Source organism: Gallus gallus, chromosome 3 (genome assembly GCF_016699485.2).
Source record: "Gallus gallus isolate bGalGal1 chromosome 3, bGalGal1.mat.broiler.GRCg7b, whole genome shotgun sequence".
In the NCBI taxonomy this organism is placed as follows: domain Eukaryota; kingdom Metazoa; phylum Chordata; class Aves; order Galliformes; family Phasianidae; genus Gallus; species Gallus gallus.
Window position 1 is genome coordinate 75487363 of NC_052534.1, and position 17750 is coordinate 75505112.

General features: G+C 41.3%; 1 protein-coding gene across 1 annotated transcript; it reads right to left on the reverse strand.

Annotated features, from left to right (window-relative positions):
- Positions 1-1247: 1247 nt before the first annotated feature.
- PM20D2 (peptidase M20 domain containing 2) lies at positions 1248-17333 on the reverse strand. Its single transcript, XM_419840.8, has 7 exons — positions 16824-17333; positions 16600-16748; positions 12940-13082; positions 9934-10088; positions 8189-8324; positions 3891-3998; positions 1248-3063 (listed from the first exon to the last, which is right to left on the reverse strand). The coding sequence occupies exons 1-7, from the start codon at positions 17247-17249 to the stop codon at positions 2861-2863; spliced, it is 1320 nt and encodes a 439-aa protein (XP_419840.1). The 5' UTR covers positions 17250-17333; the 3' UTR covers positions 1248-2860.
- Positions 17334-17750: the final 417 nt, after the last annotated feature.

The window sequence follows — 17750 nt, forward strand, 5'->3', positions numbered from 1 at the left end:
GCCTTTATTGTTTTGACATCCTATATTGCGGCAGGTGTTGTGTATGCGTCGCGATGCGCATTGTGTCTTGGGCCACCAGGTTGCAGGGGCTCACCCCCTACCTGCTCAGTCATTGGTTCATGCTGTGAAGGGGTGGAGTGTAGTGGAATTCCAGGGTCACAGCCTGAACCAATGGGTGGGCTCTGTGAGTGTGTGAGTGCGGCGGCGCGGCGGTACTAACGGGGGAGGGACACATTCCTCAGCTCGGCTCGGGCTGCGCGCTGCTACCGGGAGGGGTGAGTCGATTCTTTTTGATATCTTTCCCTCGTGTGCCTATTTCTTAAATAAAGGCTTTGTCATCACCTTCATTTGCCCTACACATATATATACTGTTCATGCAAAAAGTAACTTTCAGAACTATTTCCTAGCAAAAGTTTAGCATAAAATCTAGACACTCACAGAGCCACACGCCTCCAATTAGAAGGATTTGCAATACCTGATTCTTGAAAGAAGAGTGCCTCCTCCAAACTGGTTTTATGAGCTTTGAAATACTTTTGCTGGAAACAAAACATACATATCATCATGGTAGTAAATTTCTTACCTTAAATTTCAAACTACGTTGGTTCTGAACCTTTAGAACAATTGTTTTGAAATAAACCAGGGTAAATTTGCCTGAGGAAGCTGAAAAGTCTCAATCCTTGGAGACTTTCAGGATCCAGATGGAGCCAAACTAACTTGAATCCAGCAGTGATGATTGCCCCACTTCAAGCTGGTGGCTGGACAGGGACTGCCTGAGTTTCTTCTGGAGAACTCTGCAAATTCTACAAATTCTAATAAGTTTTTATAGCTGAAACAGCCTGAGGATGATAAAAACTATATTAAATATTGTATTTGAAAAGCACCGTACCCCTCGAAAGAACTGGTTGCTGGCAGACCAAAATAGAAATGGGAGAGCTCAAAACCCCTTTGCTCTTCACAGAACAGCCTGGCTAGAAAAGGACCACAACGATTATTGAGTTTCAACCCCCTGCTATGTGCAGGATCGCCAACCACCAGACCAGGCTGCCCAGAGCCACATCCAGCCTGGCCTTGAATGCCTCCAGGGATGGGGCATCCACAGCCTCCTTGGGCAACCTGTTCCACTGCATCACCACCCTCTGTGCTCTTGGGGAATTATATCACACTAGAAAAAAAGCACAGTATACAAATGAACTCACACAGCATCCCAACATTAATCAGTAGACAAAAAAATTCAATCGCAACTGTGATTTATATAAATTCATCTTTAATCAGTACTTTGAGCAGTTTTATTCTCACTCCAGCGATGATTACAAGAAAATTAAGATGTGTTTTTATTACTGAGATGTATAAACGATCTTGGACACAATACAATGAACAGCCAGCTAGTTGGACAAAGTACTAAGAAGGCAATAACTCACATTGGCTTGCACAACAATGTAGCACATATTCCTATCATTCTGCCACTCCATCTCAAAAACAGCAATGAAAAACTAGACATGCAGAGGGAGTGAGAAATTGAACCAACGAATCTGGGTTTTTTAATCATTATTATTTTGTTTTTTTTTTTTTCCGAAATTAGAAAATATAATTTAGAAATTAATACAATAAAATTCTGATTAGCCGTCCAGAATTTACCACTTAGAGATTTGTGCTGTGAAAAGCAATGTTTCCAAAATTGTTTTAGGTATACAGACTTCCTGATTTCTCAGCAGCTTATTGCTATGCTTAGGAAAATGTTAGCCAATAAGGTGCTTTTTGCTCAGTCTGTCCAATAGCTCAATAACCTGCATCTGACCAGAAATTAGTTCCTCTCCTATGTATCCACACAATACTTTTAAGAATCAATTAAAAAACATAGCGGGTTTTCACACAGACCATCACGCAAAGAAAATCTGTCACATAAATGTCTGCAAGAAGTAATAAGGATTAAAGAAACCAAACACACTACACAGAAAGGACAACTGACAAGGTTTATCAGACCTGATGCTTGGGATATAGGACAAAACAGGTTTGAGAAATCAGCTCCTTCACAAGAAATGTTCAGTGCAAGCTTCTCAGAGCTTGCTATCACAGTCTGCACAAAGCAAGTTTAAGGTTACCTTCAGCTGATGTTCCACGGTATCACACTTGCATTCTCATAAAAAACAATTCCACTGCTTTTGCTGTATACATTCATTAGATCAGGCTAATGCAAACGTTTCACAAACATTTGTTTTGTTCTGGAGTAGAACTTTAACACATACAAACCAGTGCTAGACGAAAACACTCAGCTGCTTATTGCTTTTTGAGGACTAAACAACACCTCCAACATTTATCAGAAGGACGGTCAATGCATTTCAGAACAGTCAAACTTAACAGATCTTGTCTCTATATAAACAGTTCTCTTCCACTGCTAGAGGCTACTACCATCAAAAACAGGCCTTCCAAATATACTGTCCTTCCCACCAGTAAAATCATCTCAGGTTTTAAGTTTGCCTTGTTCCAAGACAAGGGAACTGGCCTTGTAGGTCAGAATCAGCCTGTGATCAGAGTGACTAATGCTTATTTCAGAAGTTTCCATGTAAGTGCTGTATGTTCCATATGGGATATTTCAATAGCAACAGAGAATCACTTAAGAGATCTAACTGCTACCATTTATTCAACTCAGTAACTGGCAGACAACATATCTGAGGTCTCTCTGAAATTCACTACCATCCTGAGTACAGCAAACATTACAGCCCAGGAAAGTGTGCATTTTTAAAAGCAATGTTATTGATTCTCCTCAAGTCAGTGTTTCTTCAGCTACTTGTCTACCCCAGGCCTGACTGACATTCAAAGTGTCCCCATTGAATCAACCCTACTGAGAGAGGTTTAATAAGGTTTAGCGTGAAGCACATGCTCCTACACCAGCACCAGGCTTTCTTTCAGTTTCTCCTGGATTTAGACGTCCCTCTTCTTTTAGCTTCATTTGTCTGAAGTCTTCTCTAACTTGTTCGAGTAGATCTGGATTGAAAATTACATCCAATGCTGTCATAGCCAAAGCTTTTGCTGTGCGCAAAGCATAGAACTGGGCATTCTGTGACCCTATGGAAAAAAAAGGTAAGAAAAACTTCAGGTTAGATAACTAATATTAGATTCCAACGACTAGATCATCATGTAAAACGTTTTATAAAGGAAGATCCTAGAGTTTCAAGTGCAAAAACCCAACCACGTGAAGCACAACTGATGGCACAAAACAATTTTTTGACATGGAAGTGCTTAACTTTCTGCTTCTTACATAAGGACGGAAAATAGGAAAACAAATGTTCACACTTCCATTTTTAGAAAAGGCAGAGCTTTACAATGGCACCTCTATTTGTAGAACATTGTGCTTTAGGAATAAAAATGACTACTTCTATCTCTTGACTCATACTTGGAAACTGACTCATACTTAAAAACTCTTAGAACATGCCACCAGTGCTGGCTAATACTTCTAACTTCTTAGTAGACAGCATTCTGAAGAGAAGTCTGGCTTTTACTGTAAGGAATGGGTCATCTATTCCATATATACTTAATTTTAAATACAAAAATAGAAATGCTAGACATTTTCAGCTTTTTCTCTGTAGCTCTGCAATTAAGTTGTTTCAAGACCCATATTCAGCTCACACCTCATCACACTTGAAGAAAGCAACTCCATTTCTACATAGCCAGTCACGTGCAGTCACTTTTAGATCCAGTACTTGCACTTCAATACATTTAGACACTTACTATATAGTAGCTCTGAACACTACAGAAGCACAAAAAAGCATTGATCTTGTGCAATACAAAATATTTAGTTCCTTAATTATACTGTAGCAAAGAGTTGGCATCCATACCATACTGTACTTCAGGGTTCTAGATGTAAGCTCCTGACCACTTCCACTTTCACTCACCTGCAGCTTCTGTGTATTGCTCAGTATGATTCAATGCATCAGAGCCAATATAAAAATAAGGATGAAGCCCAGGGACTACAAAGGTAACATTTCCAAAGTCTGTGGAACCTAAAAGTAGCATGAAAATTCTCAGTCAGTGTGTTGAAAAGTCGTAAATGATGTAGGAAAATCTATGACAGATATCACCTCCATCCCACATTTAAAACAGAATATCCTTTGTCCCAAATACTAACATGTAAGCATTTCCAATGAGTCATTATCTACACAAAACTCTCCCATCAGAGAACCAAGTTCTTCCTAACTAGCCATCTTCAGACGCTCTCCAGTGTGCTTCGGGTCACTAAGTTGTTACTGGACTGCAAGAAAGATGCAACCTGTTCCTACCCCATTTACTGAAATTCTCATCAAGCATCTCCTGAGTAAGCTGTTAATTCAGAAAAGAGGAAAGCTCCAAGCCCCTGAGTTTGGCACAGCCCAGCTATTTCAAATCCTGCTCCAGCACCTATCAGCAGGTTCAACACCTCTTTTCACCACCACACCAGCATTTCACGAGAGGCAGAAACTCGGAAGCACAAGCAATCTAGTTTTAAACAAAAACAGACTGAGGACAAATATGTTTTCTGGCACTTTTTTTAATCAATCTCAGTTACAGAAACATTAACTGCACAAACACTCAAAAAAAACCAAACCCAGATCCAAACTGAACTCCACACAAGATGCTACTGCTTTGTAGATATAAAGAACTCTTGATAGCCGTACCTGACTAGCTAGCTTCACTGGCATATGAGCTAGCAACAGCAACCATCTTGAGGATTACATTGTCTATTTCAAGATACCATCCCAAAGTGGTAGATTCTTTATAATAAATCATCTAAGAGTTCATAACTACGTCCTGAGAGGTTTTTTTTATTATTATTATAAATGAAGCCAAATAAGCAATCCACTCAGTTCTTCCATATTTGTTAAAGAGAAGTTTAGAAGCTGGAGAACTGAAAACACCAGTTACTGTGAAATTCAGGTAGCAGGGAAAGCATAAAATGACCTTGTCTCAAAGTGGGGGTGGGTAAAGAGGGATGACCAACTAAGGGATTTTCATCAGCATTTTTCAGGTCAGAGCTGCAAGAGTTTCTTCAGAGGCAGCTTTTGAAGGGACTTTTTAAATTCTTCCTAACACATCAGGTAGACTCCATATCATTACATTGTTGGTGAGAATACATCAGCAATGCTTTGAGACTTGGTAGTGAACTGATTGAAGAATATAGATTTTTATGTTGAAACGTAGTTAACAAAACTGGGTCCACGGAGGCTACATTCTGTGATAGACGAGGACAAGATTAGTTTGGTATCTTCTATGCCATACATAAATCAAATGAGAAAGCCTTTTCAAAAAAAAAAGTGTTATTTTCCATAAATACAGTTTGAATTTGAAGAGAATTCAACTCTTGGCACAGCACTAAGTTGTTTTCATTTTCAGGACCCTGTACTATTCATACATTCTTTGGTAAATGTGGAAAGACAAACCGGAGTCTAAAAGGCCTGCCTCCTCCAGACTAAACCAGGAGTTCTAGACTTGCCCTAATACACAAACAGCTGGAAAGATTGTGCTGGCTTTTTTACTGCTTTCAATCAGCAAATGAATCAAATTTCCAGCGCATCCCAGTTTGTTATCATGTAATTCACATGAAACCATGTTCGTCTCCAGTCACATCCAATAATGTCAGTTCTGAATTGTTTTTGCTGAATGTAAAGTATTTAAACCAGGCATTGATAGTTTAGAAGATGAGAGCTTACCAGATAAAAATTCAGTTTTTAAGTACAAATGTAACAGTCAAATCTTCCCTCTGCCAGAAAAATGTTAACTCCTTAGTGATAACAACCTATCAGTATGTTTAAAGCAACAGCTGCCTCAATAGCTTCCAGTCAAACACCTGAAGCTGTAAGCTTGCCAGAGAAGCACAGATCAGATTTCCTTCAGGAAGTATGAAGAACAGCAGTTATGAATACAATATACATTCATGCACTATCTTCAACTTCAAGAGAAACATATCGGAACTCCAGCTTCTCAGGAAAAAACCCTGAAGCAAATAGTGAAGCCTATTTAAGTCACTGAGCACATAATGGAAGTCTGTTATTACCACAAAGCATGAGTGGAAGAGAAAAATGCAACTGACGCCAGGAAGCCTTTTTATTCAGCCCCTAAACTTCATAAGGAGTATTTTCAAAACATACTGGTTCCTTAACTTCATCTACACCAATCCTGTGCGCAGGGTACCACCAAAATGTATGAACCCTAAAGATACGAGAAGAAGTTACCACAAGGGTGGGTGCTTTGGGAGGTCACCAACATCCTGCAGTAAAGCCATCCTATCAGCAAGAGGAACAGGTCACAGCACCTCCTCGGTCTAACTCCATTCTTTCACATCTTTCCATTTGTGTGCAAAATGAGAGGAGTGTGCCACAAGGCAGTGTGATTCGATAGACTAAAGACAGACTTCATGATGCTTAGCTGCCTAGAGAGATACCTGTAAGCAGACTGACACTAATACGCATGTAGAGGTGGCAGCGAGTATGCTCATCTGTTAACGACTTTTCTGCTGCACAGACATGGAGAAGCAACTGAGCTTTCCTTCCCTTTCAACAGAAGAAACTGATATCCAAAAAGAAAACACTGAAAACCATATGAAACCTAAACAGAAACAGAGGTCTTGAAACAGATGACACAAAACACTCGACCCTCCCCCAAACAGGGTTGCATACAAACTTTTGCTTCTACATCTCTGGCAACTGTGCTTTGTTACTACTCCTGCAGCCCCACCACCACAAGAACTCACAGGAGAAACTGTGGAAAGATAAGTCAGTAAAATCCTACTGCAGCGTGCAATAACTATGAAACTTCTCAGCCATATTTTGACATCTGACAAGCAGTCTAAGGACAGGACAGGCACACGAGGAGCTTCAGTTTGAGCAAATTAATGTCTACTATTTAAGGTATCACCTACCTTACCATATGAAAGCACTACTACAAGTAGATGTTTGTACCAAGTTCATTCAAAGGTTGCCTGAACAGCAGGACCACAAGTTGTTAATGACCTTCTGAACCCTTAACACAACACCAAGGGAAGCAACCAGTAGAGCTCCAGAAAATTTCACTACAGTGAAGATTCTAAATAAGGCCCCTCCCTGCTTCGCTCCTTTCTTAGGCTAAATGGGTGAAATAGATCTTATTTGTACCACACTGAAGGGAGAAAAAAAGAAACCTGACTTTCGTTATCAATTGATTTTTATACTCAACAAACTAAACCAATTGGTGAAAATATGCTAGCATTGTCCCACTTCGGAAGTGGCAGAGGAAAAAAGCAACCAGAATACCATCAGATCTGTTACAAACCCCATCCACAGAGTCCGAGAAATGTGACCCCACACAGCAAGACCTCACCTGCCTAAAGCTCATCTGCATTTAACATACAGGATATAAGTAACACAAACTAATTAGAGTATTTTTACTGAGCACAGTCTTTTCCTTCTAACCAAAGAGAAAGGCCTTTAACATGAATGGACTAGAAACATTACATATAAGTTATGACCAGTAAAAGCTATAAGGTATTAGCAGCACTCACAAGACTTGAGCAGCACTCCTGTAGGAAGATATTAAACTGCAAAAGGTAACAGGAGACCCACCTGAGCATTCAGGAATTCAGACCTACTACTCTATGTAGGTCAGAAACTAAGATGACAAAGTAGCTCTGAGACACAGTCAAGACAGCGAAATGAACACCTACTTGAATGGCACCCTGTGGAAAACTAGTCTGCTGAATTTGTGAAGTAGAAGCACAGCATTACCTGTGCATGGACTAAGCTTTTAATTCATTACTGAGATACTTAAAACTTCACTCAGTTACTTCACAAAACGCAAACTTAATTAGATGGCCATAAATTTGTTTGTATGTTAGCTCAACAGTATTATAAAAAAAGGTCTCTAAAAGGTCATCTCTATTCATAGCATAAAGCAGAATTCTGTATTTCAAAGTAACACGAGGAGCCTCAATTCATCCCAAATCTGAGTGTTCCTTACTTGAAATATTTTCAGAAATATTACCATAAAGCAATTATTGCTTTCAGCATGTCAGGAAAACTCTGCTTCTAGAGCAAACAAGCACAGGTCATAGGTATGATCCTTTTACACTGCTTCAGTTTTCTAATTTAAGCCTTTCTTCTGATCCAACTGCTTTGTTTAACCTACCTGTCTCATCCTTTTACACACTTGAGACTTGTCGTAACAAGAAAATAGATCAAGTTACCTGACAAACCATTCAAAACACAGTCTTCTGATATAAATTCTATCCCAAGCTTCTTTCCGTTCTCCTTGTAAATCTTCTCCAGGCTCTTATTTGGAAGCACATTGTAGTAATCATTTTTACCCCCTTTTATTTCCACCTAGTCAAGAGAAACAAGCTGTTAGACACCGTTCTCCAACCTAAGGCAGCTTAATGTAAACAAAGACCGAAAAAGTACATGTCCATACTTCAGAACCATACGAAAGCACACACCAGCATGAAGTTTCTTCCAGAAATATAACATTCAGCCAAATATTAGCTTTATTTTCTGTCAAGCTTCCAAGAGACAGTCAAATACCATAAGGATTTCACAGACTGCATCTCTAAAAAGAGCAGGAAAAACTTCCTGTAATAGCTTCTAATGATTTTCACTGCAGGTACTACCAACCTATATCAAAATCAATTTAAGTCTTTCACAAAAATTCTGTTTCACTATTTTTGTTTAGAGCAGTTCTAATAATTACAGCCTCAATAATGTCAGTGGAATGAATTCACACAATAAATGTTTGCAAACAAGTATAAAAAAATACCTACCAACGTCAAGATCCAAAAGAGATTTTAGCTTTTATTCAGAATGAAGCAGACTTTCTGAAGCCCTTCTCTAGCTGTAGGGGAGAAGCTAAAACAGGCAAACAGCACCTAACGCTTAAAACACTCCTCACAATTCACTGGTTCACAATTATATACACAGTACCTCTTTGTTCTGATGAGCTGTATTAGCAACCCGTACCAAGAGCAACCAGAACCTCCTATCTTATAATTATGTTGCAAGGCAATCTTACTGTTTGAACCAGTCACAGGAGAGAGGAATGAGAGGCATCTAGGGTGCTCAGTGAGAAAGGAACACCACTGCAAATCATGAGATATCACCTTTTAAATGTCACTGAAGTAGTGCGATGTTCCAAGCGACTGAAAAAATGCTGTCATTTCATCTTGAAGGGTCAGGAGGACCTTGGAAATTACTATCCTATCCTCAAGCTCCCAGGGAGATTATGGAGTTAATTCTCCCTAAAACCAGTGTCCAGGTACAAGAGTCATAAGGTGAGAAAGAATATCCAAGCACAGATTTACTGAAGACTAGATGGTACATGACCAAGCTCAGCTTTTCATGATGACATCTGGCTCAGTGGACATGAATGACATTCAGTCTCAAGGGGTTATGAACAGTGACACAAAAATCCAAGTTGCTGCATGTTACTTACAGCATCATCCCTCTGGAGCCAATATGGGTGTCATTCCTGTTTTGGTATCCTTATTACTGTTACAGACAACAGGACCACATTCATGTTTGTCAACTATACCTAATAAGCGTGGAGCAGGAAATAATGTGAAGGTATGTATAGGGAGCAGCTGATAAGCTGAAGACTGAGCTATATACTATTCAGAAGGATGTCAACATGACAAGAATAGAAACAGGCTGGCAGGAACCTCATGAACTTCAACAAACCCCATGTCCTACATCTAGGAGGGAAGAATCCCATGCAGCAGTGCTGTCTGGAAGCCAAATGGCGAGGAAACAAAATACTGAACAGGATTCAGTAGGGTGCACTTGAGGTAATGGGACCAAATGTAAACTGAGCTGTATTAGTAAACGGCAGGATAAGGAGAAAGATTCTTTCCCTCTCCAAGATCCTATTTGGTGTGCTGCGTTCAATTCCGTGCTCCTCAACTCAAGATCAAAACACACGGCCATGAGAACATATTCATACTTTGCATCCTGTGGCCAGTGCTGCAGCTTTGAAGCAGTCCTCAACCTTCTCTGTCAGAACAGAAAGATCTTTCATTGAAGGGGCACGTAAGTAAAACTCCAGTTCAGTGTAAGAAGGAATGATATTAGGTTTCACACCACCATTTTTTATAACACCTGTAGAAAGAGGAAAGTCAAGTTAAACTATCAGTGTTAAATCCTACTGCTTTATCTTCATCCTTGTCATGAAACTCTTCACTCAAGAACTAAATACATACAAAAACAAAGCATGAGTTGAGTACGAAATACAAAATGCCAAAAAACATAGTGCATAGGCAACATCTCTTTATCACATCAGATCAGATTAAGTGGGATGTGTACATGCTTTCCAACATGATTTCACCCTATTCTTTGGTTAGACATCTGTTACAAGCCTAAAGGCAAACTAAGCTAGCATTTGTAATTAATCCCCTGGAATCCAGTGCATAATAGTTGCAAAGTAATCTGGCTGTCAATGACAAAGAAAATAGCCTGTTATAAAGGCTACCTTCATTTCCAGTTTTTAAAGGTTTCCTCAACTAGGATGTTTCCAACTTCCTCTACCAGCTTGTAGAAAAAAATTAATAAGCTACATTACTCTGCAATGCTGATATGATGTGGGCGCTACATGGGACAAAATTCATTAGATTTCTCATACTAATTCTTCAGAAACCTTGAACTGTATGCTATATATACACAGTTTTATTGGAGAGTTAAGTTTGAGTTTCAAGTATTCCTTCAAGGAAACACATGACAGCTACATCCTTTGATTATGGCATCAGGGGCATTATCATAAAAAACACAATATTTAGCAATTTCAACAGTAAAATACTGTAGTCATCAATACTACATGATAGTTGCTTCCAACAAGCTGCCCTTGTTTCAGGCCTCCTGCTCTCAATACATATATGTGGAATATAATTTGTTTCCTATTGAACCTGAGACACCACCTTACCTACTTTAAATGGAAATAGTGCACAAAATGACTGATGTGTGTAACTGAAGCCTGAAAAGGCCATGCTGTCAGGATGAAAAGGGGCAACAAATCTTTAACTTTGATGCAGAAAGTCTATAAATACTATTAGCTCCGAAGTCAACATTTTAAATCTGGAATACAGTCAAAGCAAAGCGTTGAATCAAGCAACAATCAGCACTAATCCACCATAAAGGGAACAGCTCAGATGAGACAGACAATAAACAAAGCAGCAGAAAGTCAGCAAGCAATCATTCAGATTTGCATGACATCAAAAAATGTCTGCTCAAAGTAGCTTAATGAGCAAACAGCTCTCCCTTCTCTCCAATGCAGCACTTTGTAAGCATAACTGGATAGAGCCTAAGAGTATGCATTTACTTAAATATGGATATACAGTAATAAATGGAGAGCAGATCTTAAAAGCAGTCTGCTCTGCAGGCAGAACCCTGCTTCTAGACAAAACTTCACTTTAACACACTGTTTAATATAACTTGTTGAACAGAAAGAAAAAGAATCTACTATTTTTCAAGTTGCAACATCTACTCATAAGTGGGGAAGGAAGATAAACCCAACAAATACTAGACCAACTCAATATAAATGTTTAATTACATAAAACACTGCTCTGAGATTCTAGACTTAGAACAATGGAAAAGTATTTTGGTGCTTGTTAGTGGGTTAAGACTAAGATTTACAGGATCACTTAGGGCAGTTAATGCAAGCCTGCAACACAAAACATCTCATACAGAGATGTAAGCAAAGCATTCCTAGAATTAAATCTCATTCTGGTTGCTTACACCTTCCCAACAGACATCTTAAATTTTTTTCAGCTTGACAACCAAGTTGATGACAGTAGGTATATCAACACAGTAATTTAAGTTTTACTGTAGTTGTGAGAGAGTTAGCTCAACAAGATTTGTTTAGGTCTTTTTTTTTTTGCTAATGAGGCTTGCAGAAACCAAGAGAAAAACAGAAGAGTTGGCCACCTCCAAGTCCCTTCTTAAACCTGCAACATGGGTTTCATACACCCAAACTCAAATGTCCTGTCTCCTCTTGTTAGAGAGGTAAGGCTACGCCCACTGAAGCTCATTTGGATAAGCTGAGCAGCAGAACTGCAAATGTTACGTTCATCTACAGATTAGGGCTTCCAGACTCCATTTAGATATCCTGGAGAGAAATATGCACAGCTGTTAAGAGAGCACAAGCCGCCATGATATATAATGGTCATGAGCTCAGGACTTCTGTAAGAGTCATAGTTCACAAGTTTTTCAAATTTACAACTCTACATTCATAAGTCCTTTAGCAATGGCCACACTTCTTAATTTAAAGTTTGAGAAAGCTGTACTGGGCACAGGAGGGGAAATCTGGGTTTAAAGCCAACAGGCAGCTTTCAGCTCAACTTCTGCAACTTTCTCACCATGCAAAAAGAAATGCAAGATTCTGAAGGTAAATGAAGCTTAACAGCATATCTTATTGCAAAAGAAAGGTGTATTTCTACTTCTAGATCTACTGGATATTAAATAATAGAATTCAGCACCTCTGACTGGACCACTGTTCAGAACTACAGACTCCTGCCATCACTTTTCTTAGCACTTCCTAAAACAAATTTAAGCCACTGAAATGCTACATGAATGTCAGCATAAACGTCTACCAAAAAAACGATGCAGAAAGTAATACTACTTTACTCAGAAGCATTTGATCTTAAGCTTCTGCAAAAACACATACATAAGTTTTAAGGAATTCTACTGAAGCACAATTAGCTCCTTCTTTCTGAACTGCAACTTCAGGTGCAAAGACTTAAGATTATTTTCAACAGTTCATTGTGACAGAGAAATGATTGTAAATATTATATACTATTTAAGTGAAACAGCGATATTCCACAGTATTTGAAGTAGTAGTATAGTGACACTACTAATTTAATGCAACAGTGCAATATCTCAAATTGTGGGATTTTGCAAGTTAGTATTTGAACAGCCTAAAGTCTTACGTGCTGGACATCAGATTTAATGAAGATCTCACCATGAACTCTCCAGGTAGGTTTCATTTGCTGTCTTAAAACAGACAGATTGTTGTATGCAAGAACAGCAGCATCTAATGCATTAACTCCTTCCCAAGGATAAGCAGCAGCATGAGAAGCTTTTCCAAAGTATTTCACAGTCACGCTAGGAAATAAAAGGCATTGCTTATTTGCTATTCATTCACTTAAAAAAAAAGCCTCTACAACAAAAAGTTCCTTTTGTTCACACAATCACATTTAAGCCTTGTGCAGCACAACACCAAATAACAATTTACCTAACATGACACCATTGCAAAGTTAAACTACCTTTAAGTAAGGTGTGGAAAGATTTCTAGAAAGCTAATGATATCAGATAATATCAAGAGCCAATCAGGCAAAACAGTTCCCACAGTGTACAGTCTTTTCTGCAGATAAAAGGCTTCCTGTAAGATTTAAATTTCCCTGGCACTTTTCTATACCCTCCTGATGGTTCTGAGATGCTTGCTAATACTCTTCTCAGAGGATAACTGATTCAACATTAGAAGCTGACTGTCCTAATTCTTGCCAAGCTTTTAAATTTGTGCTGTAAATTATACATAATTGACAGTACATTAGTAAGATCACACATAGTCCATGTCAAAACAAAAAAATCAAGTTTTAAGTGTAGTAAGAGCACAGCATAGTATTAAAATGTACATTATGCTACAGTAAGGATGCCCTTTCCCTGTACACCTCAAAAAATGCTGGGAAAAAAGCTTGCAACGATGAAGAATCTCACTGCAAAAGGTGTCCTCCAGCTTCACAGCAGTCATAATACCATACCTCAACATATCTGATAGGATGAAGGCAAGCATGAATTCTTCTGATGAGTGCCATTTATTAGCCTTACAAAGAAATTTAGTGTCTTCAGTTATATAAAATCTCTCTACACATAAGGCAGATATTAAACACTGACATCTCTATTACCATCTCTCAAATACCAGCTTTTATCAGTACCAGAGGTTTTAGCTAAGTTGGCTGGAACTCAAATCCCAGGCCTTTACATACAATGCTCTATCCTCAGGCTCACAGTGTTTCTCAAAACACACACTTGTCATTCACCCAGCTACGGAAAGCCTACCACAGTTACCCCTGTCCTGCACAAATGCCAACTCAGCCACTTGTCCTCAACTGACCTCTCAGGCCCGGAACCATGCCACAGCTGTAAGCCAATACTGGCACTTAGATACCAGACAGGAAAAAGGGACACAATGGAGTCCCCTGTTGCAGCACAAAATGACTCCTTTAGTGTGTGCAATCTAAACTAAAAAGCTTTTGTAATGCCCTTTTTCCTTCCTCACTCATCCTCCCCAAGGATCACACACTCTGCTCTGTAGAGTATGAGTTTAAAATCCCAAGCGTTGGACTGTAGCCTTCAAATCAGCTCATAAAGATGACAGGACAAATCCCTGAATATTCTCCAAGTTAGAGAGAAGACAAAGTAAAGATGAAAGCCATGTTGCAATCATTTTAGAACACGAGAAACATGAAGCTGCTTATTAGAAAAGTTCAGCACTCCTTTTAGGGCCTCTGTTGCAACATAAAGGTCACATAGAGAATAAAAACAGATTTTGGTGGATAATGCAATCCTCAAGTTTTTGTTTGACCAACAACGAAAACCCCAGGGTAATCTGGTGAGAAGTGAATAAGAATCACCACATCATGGCATGCATTCACAACAGTTATCCCAGGGTGTTGATTTTACCTGAGGCACAAGTCAGCTGGAGTTTGCAAATAGATGCACTGACAATTTAGTGATTGTTAATGCTTAAATTCCTTAGAAACAACCGAAAGACCAAATGCAAAGCATGAAAGCAGTCTTTGTGCGTTTGAAATCCCATTATTGCAATCATGGCATAAGCTGAGTATTTCAAGCTGTTGGAGGTAGCAACAGTTTTCACTCAGTACTTCCAACTCCACGTCTCCTCCACCTTCAAGCTTTAAAGGCTGGCTGGGATGCGTACCCTACAATCACCTCTGAAGGGAGATTCCCAAATCTTCCTATATCAATCTCAAGGGGCCCATTACAAAAGATGAAATGGAGAAAGAACTGTCAGTGAAGACTACAAGCACAGTCTTAAGGGACAGCAACTGAAAGTCAGTATCTAAGTGTCAAAAAACTAAACACTTCAGATTCTTCACATGATGAAGGAATCTAACAGAGGGTTAGCAATGGAATGAGGACTAGGTCTTCTTTCCAATCTTGTCCATTTTAACCATAAAGCTAAGCAGGAACTGAAGAGATTATTCTCCAGGAGCAACACTGCAAAAAAACCCCAATAAAATCCAGCACATGCAGGGCTGGGAGGTAACACAGCCAAGATGAAACCAGTACTCAGTACTGGTCAGATGGCTGGACAACTGTTACAGAATTTAAGAGTGCCAAATTCAATACATGTGGAAAAAAATCACTAGCAAAGACCCTGCAGGGCAAGTCCATGGGATCAAGTACCATTGGTAACTGTGGCATAAAAGGTACTTGCTATTAAAAAGTTGCTGACAGAATACTGCTGAGACAATAAAACAGTGGAAGAGGTTTCTAACACCAACAGAAGAATGGCATGATCCTGAGGACTAATATAGCAGGAAAAGAACTCAACTCAAAAATACTTAAAATCATGCAGTCCCAGACCAAGCACTTCTCTGTAAAAGCCGCTTGCTTGAAAATAACTGAAGAGGAAAGCCCCATAGATGCTAGCTGCCTACAAAGGAAAGGATCAGTTTACTGAAAGCCAAATCACTCTAAGACTGCATATATGTTGAAACTTCTGGGAAATGAGACACTGTAGCCCCAGCATTGGCTCAGTAATGCAATTCCACCCGAAGTGTACAGCTCTAGTTACACATCCAGCAAGGAACAGGTCAAGAAGTCTCTGCAAGTACAAGTATAGAACAAGTGCAGAAAATGAACATGTGAGCTAATCAAGAGATGACAAGGCAGTATTGCCAAAGAGCCATGCTGCCAGCTGACTGGAAAAAAGTGGAATGAAGGCACGACTGCTGTCTGTACATGTAGTGATGGTACACATGAGAGAATGCCAGGAAATAATTTGAATCAAAAGACAAAGCTGATATTAGAGTTAATAGATACAGAATGGCCATAATTAAATTGAGGCTGGAAATTATTCAGGACCCAAACAGCATTCAGACTCAGCTGGTTGTTAGCTGTTTCCAAAAGCAAGAGACAAAAACAAGCACTTTCAAAACTGATTAAAATAAGACGTGTTGAGAATTCCATGATCTGGTGCCCAGAAAAGCAAGAAACTGCAATGAATGAGACGTCCCCCCATTGTATGTCCTGAAATAAAGAAAAAAAAATGTGTTTTTAAAGGAAACTTTTTTTTTTAAGAGGGAGAAGATTAGATGCACATATAGAAAGAAATGCCTAAATGTATCGGAAGAAAAAAAGGCTTCTGAGGACACACAAGATCCGGGTTCTTGAAGGCTAAGGCTGAGTGCTGCCCTTGGAAGTGCAGGCTGCCCAACAGCGACCTACTGACTACAGTCTACTGACTGCAAATTCCTCCTCTGGAGGGCACCTGCAAGGTCCCGGCCTAACCTCAGCCTCCGCCAAGCAGCAACTCGGGGAGGGGAACGAAGGACAACAGCGAGGCGACCCTTTCCACCTGAGCTCGCTCACTCACTCGTGCTCAGCCACATCGGGCAGATAAGCCGCGTTTTCCTGCGAGGGGTGCGCCATGAAGACCACGTCCAAGCCGTCGAACGCCCCGGCGTTGATCAGGTCGATCTTGCCTCCTCCCTGCTCCTCGGCGGGCGTCCCCAGCACCGTGACCTGCGGCACAAACGCACACGCTCAGGGCCCGAGCGGCCACAGGGCCGGGCCCCCTCCCGGGGGAAGGGCTCCCACCTGCACGGCGACGGGCGCGGGCTGCGGCAGGCTCTCCAGGGCGGCCTTGAGGGCCAGCGCGGCGGCCGCCCCTACCTCGGCGATGAGGTTGTGGCCGCACGCGTGGCCGATGCCGGGCAGCGCGTCGTACTCGCACAGGAAGGCGACGCGGAGCGGGCGGGGGCCCTGCGGAGGGGCGGCCGTGCCCCACTCGGCGCGGAATGCCGTGTCCAGCTTGTAGCGGGGCCGCACGGTCCAGGCGGCGCCCGGCAGCTCCCCGCCGGAGAAGAAGCCGGTCATGGCGTCGTGCGCGTGGTGCTCCTGGTAGGCCAGCTCGGGCCGCCGCCAGATGCTGCGGCTCAGCTCGCCCAGCCGCGCCGCGTTCAGCTCCACGCTCTCACACGCCCGCCGCTTCAGCTCCTCCAGCACCGGGTCCTGGGGCCCCATGGCGGGGCGGCCCGAGAGTCACCTGCCGACCTGCGCGCTAACTGACCCCGCGCCTCCTCCGCCCGCACCTGACAGCCGGCGTGTAAACCGAGCCCCGCTGCGCCACCGCCTTTTATTGCCGCCGCCGCGCCGCAGGGCGTGCTGGGAAATGTAGTTCTGAGCCCCGGTATAGCCTGCGGGCGGCGCCCCGCCAGAGCTAATCGCGTCCCTCAGTGCCACATCCAGGCCGTTCTTCAATCCCTCCAGCGACGGTGACTCTACCGCCTCCCCGCGCAGCCTGTGCCACTGCCTCACCACTCTTTCTGATAAGAAATTCTTCCTAACATGCCATCTGAACCTCCTCTGGTACAACTTCAGGCCATTTCCCCTCATTCTAAAGAACTCCACAGTGGAGACTCCGTGGCCCTTGAACAATCTGTGTCAGTGACCACACAGCACAGAATTGCTTCCCAGACAACCTCCTCTGCCCAGCCTGTGCCCAATTCCTACGACCCTGGCAAT